The sequence below is a fragment of the Balaenoptera physalus genome, assembly GCF_965194825.1.
Source record: "Balaenoptera physalus genome assembly, chromosome: 8".
In the NCBI taxonomy this organism is placed as follows: domain Eukaryota; kingdom Metazoa; phylum Chordata; class Mammalia; order Artiodactyla; family Balaenopteridae; genus Balaenoptera; species Balaenoptera physalus.
This window is the reverse complement of record NC_138887.1, coordinates 106,841,459-106,866,272: the sequence shown is the minus strand read 5'-3', so window position 1 is coordinate 106,866,272 and position 24,814 is coordinate 106,841,459. Positions and strand designations below refer to the sequence as shown.

General features: G+C 37.4%; 1 protein-coding gene and 1 long non-coding RNA gene across 3 annotated transcripts in view; one reads left to right on the top strand and one right to left on the bottom strand.

The window, feature by feature from the left end:
- Positions 1-8,997, bottom strand: part of LOC309666074 — a 30,131-nt gene extending 21,134 nt beyond the window's left edge. Inside the window, exon 1 of the long non-coding RNA XR_014266870.1 lies at positions 51-8,997. This is a non-coding gene — a long non-coding RNA (uncharacterized lncRNA). The remainder of the gene's footprint in view (positions 1-50) is intronic.
- MTPN (myotrophin) overlaps positions 1-24,251 on the top strand; it is a 63,122-nt gene extending 38,871 nt beyond the window's left edge. The window contains exon 4 of one of the 2 annotated variants that reach the window (XM_082473178.1): positions 21,023-24,251. In XM_082473178.1, coding sequence (XP_082329304.1) covers positions 21,023-21,109 — 87 coding nt within the window. In that variant the 3' untranslated portion in view covers positions 21,110-24,251. The other variant, XM_082473179.1, reaches the window with a different exon arrangement.
- The last annotated feature ends 563 nt before the right edge of the window (positions 24,252-24,814 follow it).

The window sequence follows — 24,814 nt, the reverse complement described above, 5'->3', positions numbered from 1 at the left end:
AGTAACGCTGGTTTGAAATTTGTATAAACTTCATTTTCTGTAGTACGTACTGAGCAAGATTATTAGAGGCAGATTGCTGTAAGGGCTTTCCAGGTCATCTGGTTTCTTGATGTGATTGAGATCATGGTAAATTTGGAGTTTTCCAATGTTTTGCCTTTGCTATTACAAGCTCTTAGATGAAGTTCAACGTCCAGCCTCAGAAATTAACCAATCAGTTGCAGCCATTCTAGGTGTATGAGATGGGACCTGCAAATCTTGGAAGACAAGAAATCTTCATAAAATAAGGCACCAGTATCAATCCCAAGGTTATCATTTCATGGCCATACTCTGGAAAGTGCTGTTGATAACATTTCATTTGGAATTTTAAAAATAAGCCCTGCTAAAAGAAGCAAGAAAGAATTAGAAATTAAATGAGTAAATGTATATGAAGCGTTTTGCCACAGTATCTGACACATAATAAGTACTCAATAAATAGTAGCTTTTATTACCTCTAAGACTAAAGAGGATTTTATGCTTCATAGATTCAACTTCAGTAAGATTTGGAGAACATTGAGAAAGAAAGTAGCACATTTGTCTCAACACTTTATTGACAACTTTTCAAAGATACTGTCTGAAAGCAGTTAATTCAGGTCCTCTAAAACTAGGGGTTTTACCCATACCTTCATGTTAAACACAACTACCGGATTCCTTTAAATGTGTGGTGGTGGTGGGTTTTGAAAGTTTGGGGAGGGGGAGGGGTTGGGAAGTTCTGGCATGTAGCAACAGGAGTTTTTCCATATTATACATAGTACTGATATGAAAAGCCAAAATAAAGGGGGATATTATTCTTTGCCACTGTAATGGATCCAGAATCTGTGGTAGGATGTACTCACAAAGATTTCCAGCCACTGTCTTTCTCCTTACTGTCTGTTCCTCCCCAACACCCATGAAAAGATTAAAAAGTACCTTTGAAAACTACTGGATAATTTCATCCCTGCGGGAATATTTTTGTATATTATGTTAAAAACTGGTTGTCGCAGGCTACAGATATTAATTTACATTTCATGAAAAATTTTTATAATTTCAATATTTTATTGGTTAGGAGTCTGTATTGCAAGTAACTAAACCCCAGCTCAGACAGGCTTAAGCATTAAAGAGATCGTGTTGACTCACATAGGTCTACGGCCGAGGCACAGCTTGTCCATGGGCATAGGCCACGTGACCAACATCTGATTTCTTTTTGTATATTTCTCAGCTGTCCTCCTCAGTGTTGACTTAATTCTCCTGGCCTCAATCTATGTGCTAAGTGTAGAGCAAAAGAAACAGTTAATACTGTATTACTGATATATTTGAAAGTTGCTAAGAGGGTAGATCTTTAAAGTTCTCATTGAAGGAAAAAAAATTTGAAACTATGTGAGGTGATATTAATTAAACTTATTGTGGTAATCATTTCACAGTATATAAACATATCAAATCATTATGTTGTATACCTTAAACTAATAGTAGTATATGTCAGCTATATCTCAGTTACAAATTAATAAATTCATAAAAGTCAGGATAAAAACAAACAAGAAATGGATGGCTCCTTCCTTCCCCTTCTTTCTCCCTCTTTCCCTGACCTTTTCTATCTAGCCAAGGGTTTTCTTCTCTGAAAATAAAAACCTCCATGGGATCCTTTTTAGCTTAGGGCTCTGGTCATTTACTAAGTGAGATGCCCCTCAGCAAGCTCCTCCCTCCTAGCCAGATCTCAGACTATAGATCAGAACGGTATTTCTTTCTGATAAGCCTCTCTTTCCTCCTAGGACAAACAAAACAAGATGTAATTATTTTTATGATAGAGAGAGCCAAAACCATTGTTCCATATTTCTTACTCCCAAAACATGATGCTCTAGGTCACCGAGACCTTGTGGCTATAAGATTCCATTGTTAAAGAAAGGATCTTCTACATTAAATAAGTTCCTGAAAAGCTGGCTTGATTTGAATGTACCTTAGGCCCCTGATATGTTATCCCAGAAGGGTCTTTATAAATGTGTGCTGTGTTGCTGAATTACTGCTTATAAGTTGAGTTTCCTGACTTTTAAGTAGTTTTTAAATTTTACTTGTGCCCATAATATTCTTTCATTTGTGTCTGATCCTTAATTTTTGTAGCTAAACAAGTGACATTCAGAGATGGCTATATTGATGGCAGATCATTTGTAACCATGTAGAACTGTTATTTATTTTAGATGAAAGTTTTTTTTTTTAACCTTTTTGAAAGCAACATAAAATTTAGTTCTTTTTTTCAAAATTAATTCCTTCGATTTTATTTTTGCATAAGCTCCTTTAATGTGTACCCTGTAGTTCTGTTAACCAGATTTTTGAGGGGGGAAATTGTGCTCTTTAAAAAATCCTTAATTGCTAAAATAAGGCTGTTCCAGTGCACTTTTTTAAAGTGCAGTCAATGTTTGTATTATGAAATCTGGTTTATTCTGTCTTTTATCAAAAGTAGAATCTTTATCAATTACTATTAATTCATTTTAAAAGTATGTAGTTTAGAAGTTTTCCAGATTCGTTGACATCTCTAATATACAACTGATCCGTGAACAACAAAGGTTTGTATTGAACCAGTCCACTTACACACAGAGTTTATTCAGTAGTAAATGCTGCATATACTGCACGATGCATGGTTGGTTGAATCCACAAATGTGGAGGAACTGCAGATATGAAAGGCCGACTATAAGTTACAAGTGGATTTTCAACTGCACAGAGGGTCAGCGCCCTTAACCCGCCCCCACGCTGTTCAAGGGTCGACTGCATTATTCCACTGGTATATCATTAGCATAGGAAAAAAGCCAAAATAATAAATTTTAAAACTCTATATGATCACAACTAATAGAAAACAAAAGAATGGTAGAATGTATAAAATCAAACTCTGTGCTATATGCTGTATCACTTACTGGACTTTTTCTTTTAATTTTAATGCAATGGAAGATGAAGTTTATGACACAAGTAAAAATTTAAAACATTTAATTCTTTATTGTCCATATAGCAAAAGAGGAGAGTAACAACTGTGGGAAATCTAGTATAATCTTTGTTTATATAATCTCCAAATACATAAGTATAATCATCTCCATTTAATGGATGAGGTGACCATCTGTCTTGAGGAGGTTAAATAACTACCTGAAGTCTAACAGAATATAATGAAATCAAGATTTGCTCCAAGTTATAAGACTCAAAAACCCATGTTCTTTCTACTACTTGAGAGTGGCTTTCAGACCTGTTGTCAGGGGCAGCTATGAGAAATGATTATGTATATTTCTGCAGGTAAAAGATATTTGGCCTGATTTTTAATTGATACATTCATGAATGAAAAAAAATGTAGCGAACAACACTTGTGGGACTTCCACTTGAAGATTGAGGTCTGAGCACATGCCATGGTATCCCCTTTTTGCCCTCTGATGACAGAAAAGATGTTTTTAAAATGAATGAATCAACATCTGTTTTAGACCATAAGACGGCAGAGTTCGTTAGACAAGAAATTATAATGAAGCCTTGAGAGACAGAAAGCAGGTGGGATGAAGTTGAAGAAGAAAACGTTCCCAAACACGAGCAAGAGAGGACTGTTGCGAAAGGTAGGAGTTGATCCAAGGCGGCTTGAAGCCCAGAAGTGGTCAGTACCCTTGAGCAACAGACGAGTGAAGAGTTGGATGTGCTTTCAGGAAGAAACAAATGAGACCCAGAGGTGAAGACTGAGATGCAAGAAGGAGGTAAGCAAGAAGTCAGTATGTGAATAAATCTAAACAAATATTGAAACACAAAACAAACAACGTTTAAAGTAAGCTAAAACAGGCTTCCCTGGTGGCGCAGTAGTTAAGAATCCACCTGCCAATGCAAGGGATACGGGTTCGAGCCCTGGTCCGGGAGGATCCCACATGCCGCAGAGCAACTAAGCCCGTGCGCCACAACTACTGAGCCTGCGCTCTAGAGCCCGTGAGCCACAACTACTGAAGCCCGCATGCCACAACTACTGAAGCCCATGCTCTGCAACAAGAGAAACCACCACAATGAGAAGCCCGCACACTGCAACAGAGTAGCACCCGCTCGCCGCAACTAGAGAAAAGCTCACGCGCAACAGTGAAGACCCAATGCAGCCAATAAATAGATTAATTAATTAATTAATTAAGCTAAAACTATAGAACTGTTAAATAATAACAAGAAGCAAGGGAAATGAACAAAGCTGCTGGTATTCTCACCAAATCCAGAGTACATGAGAAACATCAGTAAAACTGGTGAAAGGAAACTGATGAAGCAGGTAAAAAATGCAGGCTCGAGAAGCATCCTGGGGAATTGAGTGGTCCCAGGGAGTAAGAAGCCCAAGTGAGAGTATGAAACAGAAGAAGTGGCAGCTGCACAGCAGTCATTAAAAAGGCCAAGCCTAACAGACTTCAGCCTGATGTTATGAAAGCAAAAACAGTCAGACTGTGTAAGCACCTGTCATTTTGAATCATAATTATCTCACAGTTGAATAAGGTTCCTCCTCCTTTGCCCTAAAAAAATCTTAACAGGAAATTTTTGGAATAAAAGAGATATTTAAAAGATATATAAAAATATTACTGAACTGATCTTCCTGATTAGAATCTCAAATGCCTGAATAATAGCAGTGTTGCATGAACACATTATTTAGAAGAGAGTTAATATTGAAGGTGGTACTCTTGAACTATAATATTACAGCCAATGGATGTTCGTAAGTCCAAAATTCATTTATTTTTTACAGTTACATATAATTTGACATCATCTAGTTTCTGTGTAGTTAAAGAAACAATTCTCTAAGAGAATAGTTTACCTGTAGCATTAATACACTATCATGTTAGACATTTCCTTTAACAGTATAGTATATAGTATTTAATATATACTAAATTTCTATAATATTTATTAAAATTCTTTAAATCTATGTAATTCCTTTGATAATAAAGGCTTTTAAGAAGTCAAGTATCCTGGGCTTCCCTGGTGGCACAGTGGTTGAGAATCTGCCTGCCAGTGCAGGGGACACGGGTTCGAGCCCTGGTCTGGGAAGATCCCACATGCCACGGAGCAACTAGGCCCGTGAGCCACAACTACTGAGCCTGCGTGTCTGGAGCTTGTGCTCCGCAACAAGAGAGGCCACGATAGTGAAAGGCCCGCGCACAGCGATGAAGAGTGGCCCCCGCTTGCCGCAACTGGAGAAAGCCCTCACACAGAAATGAAGACCCAACACAGCCGAAAATAAATAAATAAATAAATAAATAATAAAAATAAAGGAATTCCTTTAAAAAAAAAAAAAAGAAGTCAAGTATCCTTATTTTCTAAGGAAAACTGTTTCTAAATAATCCACTAAAGGATATTGTGGGGAAAGGGGAAATACTTAACATCTTTAAAAGATAATACAAGTTAAACTTTAAGTTTGCTATCATTTAGAATTTAGACAGGTAAGCTTTCAGTCATTTACTCTAGTGCATTTTATACTCTGTCCCTTATATACTATATATTGCTATTAAAAATGGCCAGTCAACCTCCTATTAAAACAAGAATTCTTTTAAACAAATAAATAGAAAAATTACCCCAGCATGAGAGAATCACAAATCTCATGAACTGAAAATTTAATGAGTTTTTAAAACATTTTATAATTACTGTTTTATTCTTAGATTACAGAAACAAACTGACAATATACTTGTTATTATAAACCCATTTGTTGTTATTATAAACCCATTTGTGGTTAGTGATATACTAAGCTATATCTGAGAGAGAAAAGTCCAAAAGAAACTTTGTTTTTTTGTTTTCCATCATTTCTCTGCTTCATACTGTGTCAAAGAATTTACCTCCTTAGGATATCTGCTGTAACCTTACAACGGAAATATGTAACCACTGATGCTTGTGCAACTCTGATGTTAGTGACGCACAACTGTTTCAGACCACTCTGTACATTCATTGTGTGGGATAAATGAGTGAGAAACAAAGATTTACTCAACAACCTTCCTTTTATAAAAAGAAAGTCAAAATGATTAACGTCTTATGTACAATTGCTGTAGAGAATAAAAAGTACTAAAAATCAGTCTGTTAAGAAAATACAGAAAACCACCTTATCTGATAACATTGATGATTTTGCCCAATGTATTTTCTGTGCTGTATTTTAAAAAATCAAGCAGCCTGGGCTTCCCTGGTGGCGCAGTGGTTGAGAATCTGCCTGCCAATGCAGGGAACATGGGTTTGAGCCCTGGTCTGGGAAGATCCCACATGCCGCGGAGCAACTAGGCCCGTGAGCCACAACTGCTGAGCCTGCGCGTCTGGAGCCTGTGCTCCGCAACAAGAGAGGCCGTGACAGTGAAAGGCCCGCACACCGCGATGAAGAGTGACCCCCGCTTGCCGCAACTAGAGAAAACTCTCACACAGAAACGAAGACCCAACACAACCAAAATTAAATTAATTAATTAATTATTTTTTTTAAAAAAGAGTTCTTTAAAAAAAAATCAAGCGGCCAGTTAATAATAAAATTTGAATACCCCTCTCAAATACCAGCATCGTCAAATCCTCAAGAAGTATCTACGGTACAGATTTTGCTGCTTGAATTGAGAATCAAGTGTGTAAGATATAAGGGCTTAGAAGTCAACCCTTTTCAGCCTAAATAAGTAGGTGTGCTGGTAGGTAGAAACATTTTTTTACCCAAATTACTCACTATTCCACTCCCAGTAAAATCTAAACAGTTTCACACATTCTCAAGCACACATTTTATGATTACTTGGAATCCGCAGAGTTCTGTTCCATATAACATGGGCAGGTTTGGTTTCAAAAAAATTTTAGGACAGATGACCTGCAAAGAACTGAGCAATGCCTTTCTGAATTGCCTTAGTTTAAGAAACTGCGTTAGAAAAGGACTAGCAGAATTGATACAGCTAGAAAACTTACCCCCCTAAATAACTGAAGAAACCAGTTGTTACACTGTTTTGATATATCTCACAAATCTCATCCACAAGTATGCCCATTGTAAGCTCATTGTTTTTTTTATCTATTTAGCTCTTTTAGACTGGAGTGCATCATTATTTTAGATAGTTTCTGTTGGTGACAGAAACTGTGTGTTGTGGCATCACACACCCCCAAGTTTGGTTCTGAGTTCTCCTTCCTAATAGCTTTGTGGCTTTGAAAAAATTCCTTATCATCTCAGTCTAAGCATCCTCTTCTGCAACATGGGGCCAGTACTTATCACATAGAGTTGATGAGCAGGTAAATTAGCTCATAGTTAAAATAGTACTTATACATAGGAAATGTCATTTAAGTGCTTTACATATATTAATTCACTTAATCATCACAGTAATCCTATGAAGTAGGTACGATTTTTATCCCCCATTTTACCATTGGGAAAACTGAGGCCCAGGGCATTAGGAAGCTTTCCCAGGATCACACAGCTCGATAGGAGGAGAGTTAGGATTCAAACCCCATCACTTTGGCTCCAGAGCTTGTTTCTGTAACCACTACATTACACTGCCTCTCAGTGTAGCCAAGTAGTTAGAAGAGATACTGTATGCAAGTCATTGGCGGCAATACTGAGCTCATCATAAATTCTCAGTAAATACTAAGACCAGTTAGGATTGATGCAGATAACTTTGATGTATTTCTCAGAAAAGAGAAGACTTGCTGCAAGAATGAGGGTTCCCTGAAAAGCAAGTTTTATGAAAATGACTGTTTCAAATATAAACAAACTTTTTCATCCAAAACTTACAATGTACCACATCACAGGTAATATATTGGCTCACTATCTGAATGTCTTCAGAGAGAAGTAATTTGAAGGCTCATTTATACTTTCTCTCATCCCTATATTTCCATGATGAATTTCTCTCTGAAACCTTGAAATGATCTTTCTATTTTTGCTAGCTATGACTGCAGTGGAGATGTTAAAAATCATATTTTCACAAGGGGTAACATAAGAACAAATCTAAGACCATTATATATGCAACTGAAAATGAACTGTAGTCGCTGTCTCCAAATGAGGAATAAAATGAAGAGAAATGTAGAATACATGTCATTCCCTGTTGCATGGTTAGCACGTTTGTTTAGAGAGGCAGAGGGGGTGCAGATGAGGAGCGTGGCACTGAAGTTAGAAAAGCAAGATTTAACACCTGGTCCTATGGTTTCATAGCCAATGAAGCACAGTTAACAGATAATTAAGGACTATGACAAGTGCTGTAAGAGAAGTAGCATTCAACTAACAAAAACTCTTACTACAGAGATTTAAACAAGAAAGTGGCTCTTCTTTTTCATGGCTGAATAATATTCCATTGTATAATGAGTTCTTATTTTCAAGAAAGATTAAGAGAATTTTTGATCCAGGAGTTTCTGCCGAAATCATGTTAGGTTTACCATTTTATTTGTAGAAAGTAGCACAGAGAGGTTAAGGAACTTGCCTAAAGTTACACAGCTAATTTGTGGTAAAATTGGGTGGCCAGGTTCAGTAAGTATGTCCTTGAACCACACCACCTGCTTTTTCTTTTTTTGAAGTGTAGTTGATGTACAGTATTATATAAGTTACAGGTGTACAATATAGTGATTCGCAAGTTTTTTAAATTGAAGTATAGTTGATTTACAATATTGTGTTAGTTTCAGGTGTACAGCAAAGTGATCTGGTTATACATATATATGTGTGTGTATATCTATATACTTTTTAAAATTCTTTTCCCTTATAAGATATTGAATATAGTTCCCTGTGCTATACATACATCCTTGTTATTTATCTATTTTATATATGGTAGGTGCATCTGTTAATCCCATACTCCCAATTTATCCCTCCTTACCCTTCCCCTTTGGTAACCATAATTATGTTTGTTTTCTATGTCTGTGAGTCTGTTTCTGTTTTGTAAATAAGTTCATTTGTACTATTTTTTAGATTCCACATAAAAGTGAAACCATAAATTTGTCTTTGACTTCACTTAGTATGATAATCTCTAGGTGACAACATGGATGGACCTTGAAGGCATTATGCTAAATGAAATAAGTCAGACAGAGAAAAATACCGTATGAAATCTACAACAAAAACAAAACAAACTCAGATACAGAGAACAGATTAGATTGATGGTTGCCAGAGGCAGGTGGGTAGGTGGAGGGTGTGTGGGGTCAAAAGGTAGAGACTTAGAATTATCAGGTGAGTCAGTCCTGGGGATGCAACAACAGCACGGTAGCTATCCTTAGTACTGTATTATATATCTGAAAGCTGTGAAGACAGTAAGGCTTAAAAGCTCTCACATAAGGAAAAAAACTTTGTAACTCTACAGTGATGGATGTTAACTAACCTTATTGTGGTAAATTTTGCAATATATACATATATCAAAATCATCATGTTGTACACCTAAAACTAATATAATGGTCTATGTCAATTATATCTCAACTTAGGAAAGAAACAAGTGGCTCTTAATGAAATGTCTGCAGGTACGCAGTCCCGGGCTGAGCAGCTGGCTCTGCTTGTCCTCAGCGCCCCGCACTCTCTTCTCCCCTGTCTTCCCCACTCCTTACGGTTGCAGGATGACTGCGGAAGCTCAAGGCATTGTGTCTGTTCTGGGCAGGGAGAAGGGAAAGAGTTAAGGACACTCTCCTCCCTGAGGCTCTATTGGAAAAGGAAAGCTATCCACGAGAGACGCCAATTTTGTGCCAGATGGCCACCTGTAGCTTTAAGGGAGTCTGGGGATTCAGTGCCTTTTCAGCCTCTATAGGAGAGGAAAGCACAGAAAAAAGGGGGTTGTGCTAGACTTTGGATGAGCCAAGCTGTAGTATTGGGTTGGCCAAAAAGTTCATTTGGTTAATGAATCCATTCAAAAAAGTTCTTGGTGAAAATGAAAAATGTGTCTTTTATTTTTACTTAAAACCGAACGAACTTTTTGACCAACCCAATATACACCTTGAAGTATGATCAGCAATGTGCCAGGGGGCATACAGGAAGAGGGGGAGCCAACTGTCCTGGAAATTCCAGAAGGGCTTCACAGAAACAACTGAATAAGAGTTAATCAAATGGTTAAAGGGAGAGCACAAAGAATTACTTTGTTCCTTTACATTTTAAGAGTCCTTGTGGGACATTTAATATCAGATATATTTATTCAGGCATTCCTTTTGTACTTGATTCTAACCCACTTTCTTTCCAAAAGTGAGTTGAATATACCAAACCATGGCTGCTAAATTTTTATTTCTGAGATAGTGGTTATATTCTAAGGTTGTGAAACAGTATCTAGCAACATATACAGAAATGTCCACCAAGATGTCATGTGTGTATCTAAATGCTAATTTTTTAATTGATTTGATAAATTTTGCATTGAAACAAGTTGCTTAGTGTTCTAACAATTGATTAGTATAATTATAATCATCATCTTTGCCACAAAAGCCTTTTGTCAAGATAATGTCAGATAACCTCAGTACAAGTTTAACAGTTTCATTCTTAAAATGTTACTAATCCAGTTTTCTGGCCTATTTGTCCAGATTAAGAACTGGTGGGTAATTTTAAAAAACACACACACACACACAAAACTGGTGGTATAAAGCAGAATTGGGCTATCTGAAGTAAGAAGTAGATAAAGATACACTCTTGTTTCATGCCAGTATATCTTATCTTTCTAGCTACATTGTAAATTATTCTATTCAAGGGCAGAGATAGTATGATGAATTTTTTTAAAATTCCCCATATTCTACAACTTACTATCAAATAATACTTGTTTGTCTGTAACCTTTGAAAATGAAGAAATTACTGGTAAGGCCTTAAAGCTTTTTTACTCCCTAGAATGACAAATGGCCTGTCTCTCTACTTGGGCCACTTAACTTGGCTGTAGCAACCTTTTCCTCCTCCAGGAAACTATCACAGCCTGAACCATGCTGTAACTTATAAGCAGGTGAGCCTAGTCCTGACCTAGTCCTTTATTGTATGTGTACAGTCCCTATCTATATCAATTAATTTTAAAAAACACTTAATTTTTGTAATATCATTTGATAGCCTGTTATTGACACTGTGCAAGGCCTTGTGATTTGAGAGACTGATAAACTTGGTTACTGCTGTCACCATATTTAGTAAAATGTAAAACAAGTGCACAAAGTGTTGTGATTGCTGTGACAGGAGTTTATATGTAACAGCAGAGATCTAAAGGAAGAAGAGGTCACGTGTGGTCCTGGGAGTCAAGGGCATAGTGTGTTATAAATAAGGATGTCATTACAACTTTAGGTACCACAAATGTAACTTCAAAAAGCAGTTGACACTTGAGTTGAATCTTAGCAACTTAGTGTCCAAGAATCTAATAGAGAACTGGAGTACCTTTCCAAGCAGAAGCAGCAATGTGAGAAGGTCGCAGAGGCAAGAAAGAACCAGCTTTCAAAGAACCAGCTTTTACTTTTATTGATTTTTGCTATTGTTGTCTTCGTTTCTATTTCATTTATTTCTGCTCTGATCTTTATGATTTCTTTCCTTGTACTGACTGGGTTTTCTTTGTTCTTCTTTCTCTAGTTGCTTTAGGTGTAGGGTTAGATTGTTTGAGATTTTTCTTGTTTCTTGAGGTGAGATTGTATTGCTATAAACTTCCTTCTTAGAACTGCTTTTGCTGCGTCCCAGAGGTTTTGGGTCGTCGTGTTTTTGTTGTCATTTGTTTCTATGTATTTTTTTTATTTCTTCTTTGATTTCTTCAGTGATCTCTTGGTTATTTAGTAGTGCACCGTTTAGCCTCCATGTATTTGTGTTTTTACAGTTTTTTTTTACTGTAATTGCTTTCCAGTCTCATAGCATTGTGGTCAGAAAAGATGCTTGATACGATTGCAATTTTCTTAAATTTTCCGAGGCTTGATTTGTGACCCAAGATGTGATCTATCCTAGAGAATGTTCCATGTGCACTTGAGAAGAAAGTGTAATCTGCTGTTTTCAAATGGAATGTCCTATAAATGTCAATTAAATCTATCTGGTCTATTGTGTCACTTAAAGCTTCTGTTTCCTTAATAATTTTGTTTGGATGATCTGTCCATTGGTGTAAGTGAGGTGTTAAAGTCCCCCACTACTATTGTGTTGCTGTCGATTTCCTCTTTTATAGCTGTTAGCATTTGCCTTATGTATTGAGGTGCTCCTATGTTGGGTACATATATATTTATAATTGTTACATCTTCTTCTTGGATTGATCCCTTGATCATTATGTAGTGTCCTTCCTTGTCTCTTGTAACATTATTTTAAAGTCTATTTTATCTGATATGAGTATTGGCTACTCCAGCTTTCTTTCGATTTCCATTTGCATGGAATATCTTTTTCCATCCCCTCACTTTCAGTCTGTATGTGTCCCTAGGTCTGAAGTGGGTCTCTTGTAGACAGCATATATATGGGTCTTGATTTTGTATCCATTTAGCAAGCCTGTCTTTTGGTTGGAGCATTTAATCCATTCACATTTAAGATAATTATTGATATGTATGTTGCTATGACCATTTTCTTAATTGTTTTGGGTTTGTTTTTGTAGGTCCTTTTCTTCTCTTGTGTTTCCCACTTAGAGAAGTTCCTTTAGCATTTGTTGTAGAGCTGGTTTGGTGGTGCTGAATTCTCTTAGCTTTTGCTTGTCTGTAAAGCTTTTGATTTCTCCATCAAATCTGAATGAGATCCTTGCTGGGTAGAGTAATCTTTGTTGTAGGTTCTTCCCTTTCATCACTTTAAATATATCGTGCCGTTCCCTTCTGGCTTGTAGAGTTTCTGCTGAGAAATCAGCTGTTAACCTTATGGGAGTTCCCTTGTATGTTATTTGTCGTTTTCCCCTTGTTGCTTTTAATAATTATTCTTTGTCTTTAATTTTCGTCAGTTTGATTACTCTGTGTCTCAGTGTGTTTCTCCTTCAGTTTATCCTGACTGGGACTCTGTGCTTTCTAGACTTGGGTGGCTATTTCCTTTCCCATGTTAGGGAAGTTTTCAACTATAATCTCTTCAGGTATTTTCTCTGGTCCTTTCTCTCTTTCTTCTCCTTCTGGGACCCCTATAATGCGAATGTTGGTGCATTTAATGTTGTCCCAGAGGTCTCTTAGGCTGTCTTCATTTCTTTTCACTCTTTTTTCTTTATTCTGTTCCGTGGCAGTGAATTCCACCATTCTGTCTTCCAGGTCACTTATCCGTTCTTCTGCCTCAGTTATTCTGCTATTGATGCCTTCTGTATATTTTTCATTTCAGTCATTGTATTGTTCATCTCTGTTTGTTTGTTCTTTAGTTTTTCTAGGTGTTTGTTCTTTAATTCTTCTAAGTCTTGTTAAACATTTCTTGCATCTTCTCAATCTTTGCCTCCATTCTTTTTCCGAGGTCCTGGATCATATTCACTACCATTATTCTGAATTCTTTTTCTGGAAGGTTGCCTATCATCTATCTATCTATCTCCACTTCTTTTAGTTGTTTTTTCTGGGGTTTTATCTTGTTCCTTCATCTGGTACATAGTCCTCTGCCTTTTCATTTTGTCTGTCTTTCTTTTAATGTGGTTTTCGTTCTACAGGCTGCAGAACTGTAGTTCTTCTTGCTTCTACTCTCTGCCCTCTGGTGGATGAGGCTAGCTTGCATTAGAATTTTCATATGAAAATCTTGAACTAAGAAAGTAGTGGTAGCAAGGACAGGTGGAAAATGTTAGGAACATTATGGTCTAAAGATTTGGTGACTGATAACATGTGAAGTAAACAAGAACTGCATAGTGTCTCCACAGTTCCTGGAAGGTGGTTCTTACCATGATAGTGAATACTCCAGGAAAAGAAACAAGTTTGTAGGAAAAGATCATGGATTCACTTTAGGAATCGTAGAGTTTGCGGTATTTCTGGGACTTAAAGTAGATAAGTCTTAGTGGCATGTATATATGTTTATATATATATGGGTTTAAAGATCAGGGTAGATGTTAAAAATGAGTATAAAGGTTGGAACTTAAATCATAACATGGATGAGATCAGGCAAAAAGCATATTGAGCCAGTGGTGAGGAGTGCCAAAGCCCAGAACCATGGAGAATCCAGCATTTAAACAGAGAGAAAGTAAAGGTGAGGAGGGTGGAGTGGAAGTAGTGGGTGCAGGAAGGAGAGGCAGGCTAGACAGACAGAACTTGGAGATAATATTCTAAAGCATGTTCAGGACAGCATAGATTAGGCTATAAATTGCCTTCCGTGTCCATTTTTTACTCTTTCTTTTAGAAGGGGAACCCCAAGTTTTAACTGGGTGCATACATCGCAGCCTAGCTAGTCCTTGTATCTCAGCTTGCCTTGCAGTGGATATGACCTTGGGTCTAAGTTTGGGCTGATGGGATGTGCACAAATGATGTGCGCCACTTCTAGATCATCACCTAAAATGTGAAGCCACTTGCTGGGGACTTTCACCCCCACATCCAGCAGGCTGGAAGCACATGTGGAGGTGAGCACACTTAGCAGTAGACTGTTTTATGAGAGAAATAAATTAACTTAGTTTAATACATCGTGTTTTAGCCTCTCTTTGTTATAGCAGTTTAGCCAAACCGTAACAAATAGGGTCAAAAGTTGTTATTTGTAAATGAATGAACAGGACTGGGGAAAACTTGGGTGTGGATCTCCCGATTCTATCACTCGGGAGAGTTGCACAGTGTTTTGATATTGGAACAATAGAAATAAAACTGATCATAGTTGTCTGCTAGGTGCCACAGTGAGCAATGTTTACCCAGAAGTAATTTAAGCATTGTTTATATATTTTAACTGTAAAAATCTATCAATATCCAGGACCAGATCGCTTTACTGGTGAGTTCTGCCAAACATTAAATGAAGAATTAATACCAGTCCTTCTCAAAGTCTTCCCAAAAACATCAGTACAGATGGGACCACTTCCAAACTCATTTTACAAGGCCAGCATTACCGCTATACCAAAACCAGACAAGGATGCCACAAGAAAATTGCAGACCAATATCCCTGATGAACATAGATGCAGAAGTCCTCAACAAAATGTTAGCAAACCAAATTCAGCACGACGTTAAAAGGATCATACTCCATGATCAACTGGGATTTATTCTGGGGACACAAGGATGATTCAGCATCTGCAGATCAATCAGTGTGAACACCACAATAACAAAATGAAGGACAAAAATCACATGATCATCTCAGTAGATGCAGAAAAAGCATTTGACATAATTTAACGTTCATTCATAATAAAAACACTCAACAAAGTGGGTGTAGAGGGAACATGCCTCAGCATAATGAAGGCCATATTATGGCCACAAGCTATACATCATAATCAATGGTGGAAAACTGAAAGTTTTTCCTCTAACATAATGAACAAGATGATGTTGCCCACTCTCGCCACTTATTTAACATAGTACTGGAAGTCCCTAGCCAGAGCAGTTAGGCAAGAAAAGAAATAAAAGGGATCCAAGCTGGAAGGGAAGAAGTAAAATGTTCTCTGTTTGCAGATGACAGGATACTCCATATAGAAAACCCTCAAGACTCCACTAAAAAACTGTTAGAACTGTTCAACTAATTCAGTAAACTTGCAGGATACAAAATCAATATACAAAAATCAGTTGTGTTTCTATACACTAATAACAAATTAGAAGAGATTTTTTTTAAATTCTACTTAAAATTGCATCAAAAAGAATAAAATACCTAGAAAGAAATTTAACCAAGGAGGCAAAAGACTCTTATGCTGACAGCCGTACGACACTGATAAAATATATTAAAGACACTAATAAATGGAAAGATATTCTGTGCTCATGGATTGGCAGAATTAATATTGTTAAAATGTCCATACTGCCCAAAGCAAGCTTTAATGCAGTTTCCATCAAAATTCCAGTGGCATTTTTCACAGAACTAGATTAAACAGTGCTAAAATTTTTATGGAACCACAGCAGATCCTGAATAGCCAAAGGGATCCTGAGAAAAGAGAACAAAGCTAGCAGCATCACATTTCCTGATTCCAAACGATAGTACAAGTATGTAGGAATCAAAACAGTATTGACATGAAAACAGGTACATAGATCAATGGAACAGAATAGAGAACCCAGAAATAAACCCATACACACACACACACACACACACACACACACACACACACACACACACACACACACACACACACACACACACACACACAGTCAATTAATTTACCACAAAGCAGCCAAGAATATACAATGGGAAATGGTGTTGAGAAAAGTGGACAGGCACATGCAAAAGAATGAAACTGGACCACTATCTTACACCATACACAAAAATCGACTCAAAATGAATTAAAGACTTTAAAATAAAGACCTGAAACCATGGAACTTCTAGAAAAAAACATAGATAGTAAGCTCTTTGACATTCGTCTTGGTGATGAGTTTTTGAATTTGACACTAAAGGCAAAGGAAACCATCAACAAAATGAAAAGCCCACCTATAGAATGGGAGAAAAATATTTGCAAATCATGTATCTGATAAGGGGATAATACCCAAAATATATAATGAACTCATATAACTCAATAGAAAAAAAAATCTGATTTTAAAATGGGCAGAGGATCTGAATAGACATTTATTTATACAAAGAAGATATACAGATGGCCAACAGATACATAAAAAGGTTCCTCAACATCACTAATCATGAGGCAAATACAAATCAAAATCACAGTGAATTGTCACCTCTTACCTATTAGAATGGCTGCTATCAAAGATACAAGAAATAATAAGTGTTGGCAAGGATGTGGAATAAAGGGAACCCTTGTGCACTATTGGAGGGGATGTAAATTGGTGCAGTCTCTGTGGAAGACAGTATGGAGGTTCCTCAAGAACTTAAAAATAGGACTGCCATGTGATCCAGCAATTTTACTTCTGGGGGTTTATCTGAAGGAAACAAAAATCCTAACTCAAAAAGATATCTACACCTTGTGTTCATTGCAGCATTATTTACTGTAGCCAAGACAGGAAAATAACCTAAGTGTCTATCAAAAGATGCATGGATAAAGAAAATGGGGTGGGTGTGTGGGTGTGTATATACACACACACACATGCACACATAATGCAATGGATTATTATTCAGCTATTAAAAAAAGAAGAAAATCCTGCCATTTGCAACAACATGGATGACCTTGAGGGCATTATGCTAAGTGAGATAAATCAGACAGAGAAAGACAAATACTGTATTATCTCACTTATATGAAGAGTCTCAAAATTCACAGGTAACAGAAAACAGATGGGGGGGGCAAGGAATGGGTAAAGGTGGTCAGAAGGTAGAAACTTCCATTTATAAGATAAGTAAGTCCTGGGGATATAATGTACAGTATGGTGACTATAGTGGGAAAAAATCAACCAATAAACAAAACAGTTTTTACAGAACCGAATATAAAAGTTAATCTTGACGAAACAGAAAAGCTGGCAATTTAAGAGGTAGAGGGAGTAACGGGAAGGTACAGAAAGTATTTTATAAAGTAGAGGAATAAAATACCGTCAAAATTGATGGAACAAGAAACATAGGTTTTAAATACAAAAAAATTAACAAAGACACAGAAGCTGCTATTTGAAGTGTAAGACATTGCGAGGATGTGGGGAAGGGGTGTGCTCCCTGCTAGAGCAGCCCCCACCCAGCAGGGAGTCAGAAGGTGACCTCTGATGTTAACAACTCAAATAGTGGCATGAGTATAGTACTTAGAGCCATGGAAAGAACCACCAGAACTAATAACGACTGAAAGCGGTTTCCTCAGGAAAGGGGTGAGGCCAGTATACTTAAGGTCTCCAATAACTGCATCAAGTATCAAAAAATCATTCTCTTTTAATATCCTTTTCCACGTTGACAAAATTGGTTTATCTTTTTTAGAAGAACTGGTTTGAGTTCATTAAATTTATTCCTAACGTTTTATTCTTTTTGATGCTATTATCAATGGAATTCTTTTCTTGGCTTTATTTTTAAATTTTGAATATTAAGCCTTTTATATTATGAAATGTCCCTCTTTGTCTCTAGTAATATTTCTTTATCTTAAAGTTTATTTTGTCTGATACAGAGTCACTCTATTTCTCTTATGGTTACTCATTTATTTTTAAAAGAGATACGTACACATACATATTTAGGAGTAGAGAATATAGATAGAAACACTAAAATGTTAACATTAGTTGTATTTGGCTTATAGAATTATGAGTTTTACAGGGAGTTTTTTGGTGTGTATTCTGAGTTCTGTGATTAGTTTGTATTATAATTAGAAAAAAAAGATGATTTATATAAAATTTTTAATACTTTTATCAGATTTTGGGGGTTGCAAATAGCAGAAATTGACTCTAACAAGTAGAAAAGGAATTTTTGAAGATGTTGGACTAGTCATAGAATCAATAGGAAAGCTGAAGGACCAGGCTCAGAAGAGGCCAGAGCTATGGTAGCTGTAAGACTCTAGATAGCAGGAACTTCTCAACGGTCTCTTCTGGGTGATAACACGGAAATAAATGAGCTCTGACTTGTTGTTGTCTTTCTTTTGTTCTCTCTAATCAAGATTCAAAATCCAGAAGTGAGTGTCCTGCTTTGATGCCTGGCAAGGAAAGTACATGGCACCTTAAGTTACGGTTCTAGGAGTCCACACAATGGGACAAATGATTCCCCAGAATGAAATTAGGGTGCTGTTATCAAAAGAAGGGAAGTGAAGTCTGGCAGCTAAAAAGCAACAGATAGTCACTACGATATTTAACTTTTTGTTGATGCAGAATTACAGTTTACAATGCTAGTCATAAAAACAGTTATCAATATTGAATAAGAAATAATTTGTTTTGCTAAAAATAGAATTACCATATGATCCAGCAGTCCCACTCCTGGGTATATATCCAGACAAAACTATAATTCAAAAAGATACACGCCACCCCTATGCTCATAGTAGCACTGTTCACAATAGCCAAGACATGGAAACAACCTAAATGTCCATCAACAGATGAATAAATAAAGAAGTTGTGGTACCTATATACAATGGAATACTACTCGGCCATAAAAAAAGAACGAAATAATGCCATTTGCAGCAACATGGATGGACCTAGAGATTTTCTGACTTACTTCACTTAGTATGATGGAGAAGGACAAATACCATATGATTTATATGTGGAATCTAAAATATGATACAAATGAACCTATCTATGAAACAGAATCAGGGACATAGAGAGTAGACTGGTGGTTGCCCCGGGGCAGGAGGTTGGGGGGGGGGGCAGTGGGAGAGGGTAGGAGTGGGAATGTGGGATTAGCAGATGTAAACTATTATGTATAGAATGGGTAAACAACAGGGTCCTACTGTAGAGCACAGGGAACTATATTCAGTATCCTGTGATAAACCATAATTGAAAAGAATATGAAAAAGAATATATACTGTATATGTGTATAACTGAGTCACTCTTGCTGTACAACAGTAATTAACACAACATTGTAATTCAATAAAAAATAAATTTTAAAATTTGTTTTGGATACAATGGTCCCAATTATTGTCACTTAACCTCTGTTGGAGTGGTCACCACGCTGAAGTTCTCACTCACAGATTTCTCTCTCACTTAACTGTAAGTTCCATGTGCTCCATAATGCAGTTAAATTCAATTAGAAAAAGAGAAAACAGACTTATATAGTCATATTGAGGAGGACTTTGTGATAATTTGACACTTGCTAGAATGTCTTTCATCTCCTTCCTGGTTTACCTAATCAACTTGTGCTTACTCAAGGCTCAGCTCAAGCATGCCTCATCCAGAAGGACTTCCTTACACTCTCCTACCACATCCCATTCGGGTTTACAGACCACTCATCACTGTGCATAACGCTGTTGTTCTCATCCCACTGTGTCCTACTGGTTGACTTGTCTGTCTCTCACACCAGCCAAACTGGCAGGCTCTATCTTGTTTTTCTTTGATTCTCCAGCCCCTTACACACAGTGTCTATGCATCAAACATTCAGTAAATATTTGTGGAATGAGTGAATGGATTTGCCAGCAGAAAGGGGGTAAGGCATTCCATATTCCAGCAAGTGTAAAGTCATGGCACCTGGTACATTGAGGAATGGTGACATTCCAGAGGATTAGAGCATTGAAAGATGAATGGGAAAAGAGACTGGTGAATTTGACTAGAGTTTGTCTCTACAGGACCATGTATGCCAAGTTTAGACAGTTCCGTAGGCCTCAGAAACAGAAGAATGAGTGAGACTTGGCAATGGGAGGAGGACAGGACACAAGAGGTTATTTGGTGAATAAATACAGGTTGGGCTGGAGCTAGCAGAGAACCTTTCCATGGTGGAGTGTTGCTGTCTGTGGAAGTTAGAGAGGTTCAGACTTGGTTTGGGAGCAAATTCACCCACCATGCACTAGGTACTTTTTTAGATACTGGGGACACAACAGTGGATAATATGAACAAGATTTCTACTCCCATTGAGTTTTTACTGTAATAAGGGAAGACAGATAAAAACAATAGACACAAAGGTATGCCTACACATTCTCAAAACTAAAGTGCCATGTTGCAAGTAAAATGTTCCATGACAGCACTCTGCATGAAGCATTGAGAGCAAGCTGGAGAGAATTTCCCTAGAGTATAGCAGGGACCCCCTCCTTTCCTAGCCCACATCCCAGCCATTTACTGCTAAGTTTTTGTAAGTATAATGACCAATATTGTACATGTTCTTTAGGAAATTGTCTAAAATAAAAGGTTTGTAAGTTCTAGGTTTTACAAATATGTGTGTATTACTTATGCACTCTCCAAAAAGTGTTGCAAAGAAGAAAAAAAGATAATTTTGTCGCAGTAATACTTTCTTCTTTAGCAAAAGTGATTTCCTTCCCAACCCTCCCTGTTGTATACTACATAGGGATCTTCTTTTTTAAAGCTTAATTGAGTAAATATATGATGATAGTATAAATAAAAGTCAGTCATTGCCTGTTATTGGCAAGTTGTGTTTCTAGTTTACATTTCTAGTGCCTGAAAAATAATCTGGTGTTTTTACAGCTTAATCTCTAACCTTGCCAGCTGTTCGGGGCTTTTCCTTCAATAGAATGGACTCTGGTAGTAAAGGAGTTTTGCCTTTGCCAAGCGACCTGGCTTTCATTCTCTTCTCTTGGTTATGGGCCTCGTTTAATGATAAAGGCTCTTTCCTCTTTTCCAGGGTGCTGATAAGACTGTGAAAGGTCCAGATGGACTGACTGCCTTTGAAGCCACTGACAACCAGGCAATCAAAGCCCTTCTTCAGTGATGGACGGATGGGCTAACAGCTCTGGAAGAATGACTCTCCTGTGGCCTCACACTGCTGCCTGTCTGTCTGTCACTCTCTATCTGCCGGCTTCTTCAGCTAAAATACTTCTAGAGGGGTGAGGGGAGAGAGAAATTCATAACAAATCAGACTACCAGAAAAAAACAATGTTTGGGAGGAGAGGAGAAAAACAAGATCAGGCTTTTACTAGGATTCCTGATCAGGTCAGCCTCTTTTCCATTTCCAGTAAAAAAAAAAAAACACAGCTTATACCCATGGGAGAGCAAAGACAAAATATACCATTAACGTTTGACCTTTTCAGCTCCCTAGCTCATTTATTAATTAGATTGCGTTGAGGGTCTGTCTGTACCAAGGCCAGCTATACATTTGGTAGCCCCATCTGTGCGAGCAGCAGCGGCTGCTGTGACGTAACTTAGGGTGCTGAGATAAGCAATTAGCTCTAGCCTTCTGCCTTAAGATTCACTCTCGTGGGGATCTCCCGGCATAGTTAAGAGCGCTGCCTGTGGTTGGTGACCAAATCTTCCCTCGGTGACTTCCAGCTTTACGTGAAAGCTCAGTTAAGGCGAGGAGGGGCACACTCCTAAACTGCTGGGCGGCTGAACTTTGGATTTCCTCTCCCCCTTCACATGGATTTCATGTATCTGTAGATAAAACTGACTAGTTTTATTTATAAAAAGTCTCAAATTTTGGAAGTCTAAAGGAGAAATCATTCCAGTATGCATATTTTTTTTTCCTCTAGATTCAGACATTTATAGCACATTGAAAACACTTCCAAACTCCTGCTGGTAGTAAAAGGGGATTTAAAAATAGAATCATAGCCATAAGCCTGTTAGTATCATAAAGAGAGAACAGTTGTTGTCTTAGTACCTATGGATTTTCTTCATTTGCTATTTGAATGGATTGGCCTCAGTTACGTTTGGAGAATCAAGGAACATTCTTTGGAATGCCTCTCTCAGACCCGTCTTGGATGCTGATTACTTATTGCACCAAAGCTATCACTGGGGTGAGATTTACTGTTTGGACAAATTTAACCCCATCCCTTAAAAATATGCGTGTTACCCAGTTTCCCTGAGGTGTTGATAGGCTTCTGCTGAATGTATGCCAACCCACCTGCATAATATATATTTTTTTCTTTTCTATATTATGCATTGCATAAAATGTGAGAACTTCAAATTATATTCTGTGTTCTTAAAATACAGTGCCCTAAAATGGTGTTCTTAGGACCTGCAGAAAATATTTAGACACATTTTCTAATGTTTATTTCATGAGCAGTACAGCTAATTAAAACATATACCCTTAAATTTGCTGTCCTGCATATAAAATATTAAGATTCCTTTGACTTGCCATCCATATAAGCTTACTAAAAATATAAGGGTTTTTCCTTAGCCATGTCATGCAATAATTGAATGTACCTCAAATTTTTAAAAGGGGGGAGGGTGGGTGAGGGACTTCTACTCAGATTGTGGATAACAAAGAATTAATGATGATTTTTTAAGGCAATGTAGCATTCTACAGCAGGGTTAAACTAGTACCAAGAACAGTCAGCCTGACCAACAAGTCTTATTGACCACTTGCTGATTGGTTGGTTGGTGTGTGGGTTTGTGTGTGTATATTTTTCCCCATGAACCCTTTTTTTATCCTGTGGCTTTTTCACTTAAAACTAGCCTAACCCTGTAATTTTCCTGCATCCAAGAAAACAATCACAAAATGCTGGTTTAAATACTTTGATACATTTGGCTAATTCTGCTGTCTTAATGCAGCCTATTAGAGTTGGATTAAGAGTCAGTAATCAGTATTTCATAACATCACTGAACTGAAACACAGAGCTATCCTCATTGAAGATGGAGGGCACTCTATCAGACTGTAACTGTCAGCGTAGTGGCAAGATGTTTTGATACCTTTGTTTCCACTTCTTGGCATACTGCTGTTTAAAAGGCTTGGATTTTACTCTCGACGCAGTTTTACCTTTACTCTCAAAGTGTTTTTTGTAGTTGGCTCCTGCAGAGAGTGCATTGTCCTGTCATTCCTAAACCTGGTCTGCTTTCACAGTCACCTGGTCAAGAGACCACGTGATTCTTTGTACAGTTTATCCTCATGTTCCTTGTAATGCAGTAGAGGCTACTTTGCCTTCCCTCTTCTTTCTCAGCCATTTTGTAAACCCCATAATTATGAAGCAGTTGCTTGAGAAAATAACAGATAAACATAGAATAGACTGACCAAGATGGTTTACAGTTTCTTTTTTTTAACTAGGTTATTTATAATGTACTTCTGAACCACTTGGCAGAGAAATTCACAACACTTAATGTTCATATTTTGACTAAAGGAAGCTAAAACCTTGTCTGCTTTTTGGTACTACATGCATTAGTAAAAGGTTAAGTAAGTTTTGTTCTCCACTGAAGTAATATTTAACATCTCAGAAAAAATCTTGCATGTTCTGTAGTTTTGTATTAAGTCAGTCATATCGTATGCACTGTATCAGGTGAAAACAGGTGGTTTACCTGTCTACATTAGTGTACTAACAGCTTCCCCCTTGCGGCTTCAGGCTGGTATCTGTAGACTTACAGTTGAGCTATGGCACCAGAATCGATGCAGTAGTTCACAGCTTACCTTCTAAACCCAGTGGGGCATGAAGGAGAGGTAGGTGGGTGCAGTGAGTGGAAGCTGCCAGCAAGTAGGCCCTTCATTCATTGATTTCTTTCCCCCAAATAATGGATTTCAAATCTATATGTACCTATTTGATTTTTTTTTTTCCTAAATCTTCAACTGAGCTGCTGTTTTCTTCCATGCAATACTGTATACTCGATTGTGTATAGAAGAAGCTGGTGAGAGTGCCCTCCTGCATAAGCAACTGCAGTGTTTTGCATGCAAAATTTTAAAAAATTTAAATTGTCCTGATTCTATTTTGTAAATGGAGAAACAATCATATCTTTCTAAGCAGTAATGGAGGAAGACTAGTGCTTTGTGCATTTTGATATATTTGAGTTCATTTTTTCCACAGTGTAATGCATTTGACACAGTTGGGTTTCTCATATTATCCTAGTTCATGTACATCAGAATGCTAAATAATACCGTGTTGAAGTTTTGTGTTGCAAGAACAAATGGAATAAACTTGAATTGTGCTACAGCCAACGTGTCAGCGTTTTCCTCACTCCGTTACTGTCGCCTATCCTCCTCCAGACTTCTCTACAACTGTATCGGTGCTTTGACTCAAACTTTTAATTAATCTGAATTTTCCTCCTCTATCCCACTTCTGGAAAAAAATAAGTGGAAAGAAAATAGGACATAGGAAAGATTTAATAGAAATAAACTATATTACTTATCTCATCTAGAGGTTTTGCTCTTCTCACAGTTTCCTGATACAAATTGTTTGCCTGTAATAAATGTTGAGTAGTTACTAGGAGCAAGCTTTAGCTAGGAAATGCTAGATTGTCAGGTTCTTAAAAGGTGTTAAAGAAAACAGGGTCACAGTAAACCTCTTTAATCCTTTCATATGCTCATCTAAGCTATCGCAGAACTTTCACATAGCACAGTATATCAGACTGTTAGATTTTTTTTTTTCCTCTTCCTGTTAAGACCAGTGATTCTCAAAATGTGGTCTCTAGACGAGCAACCACGACCAGGGAACTTGATAGAAATGCCCAGCCCAGGCCAGGCCCAGCAATCCGTGTTGTAATAAGCCCTCCAGGT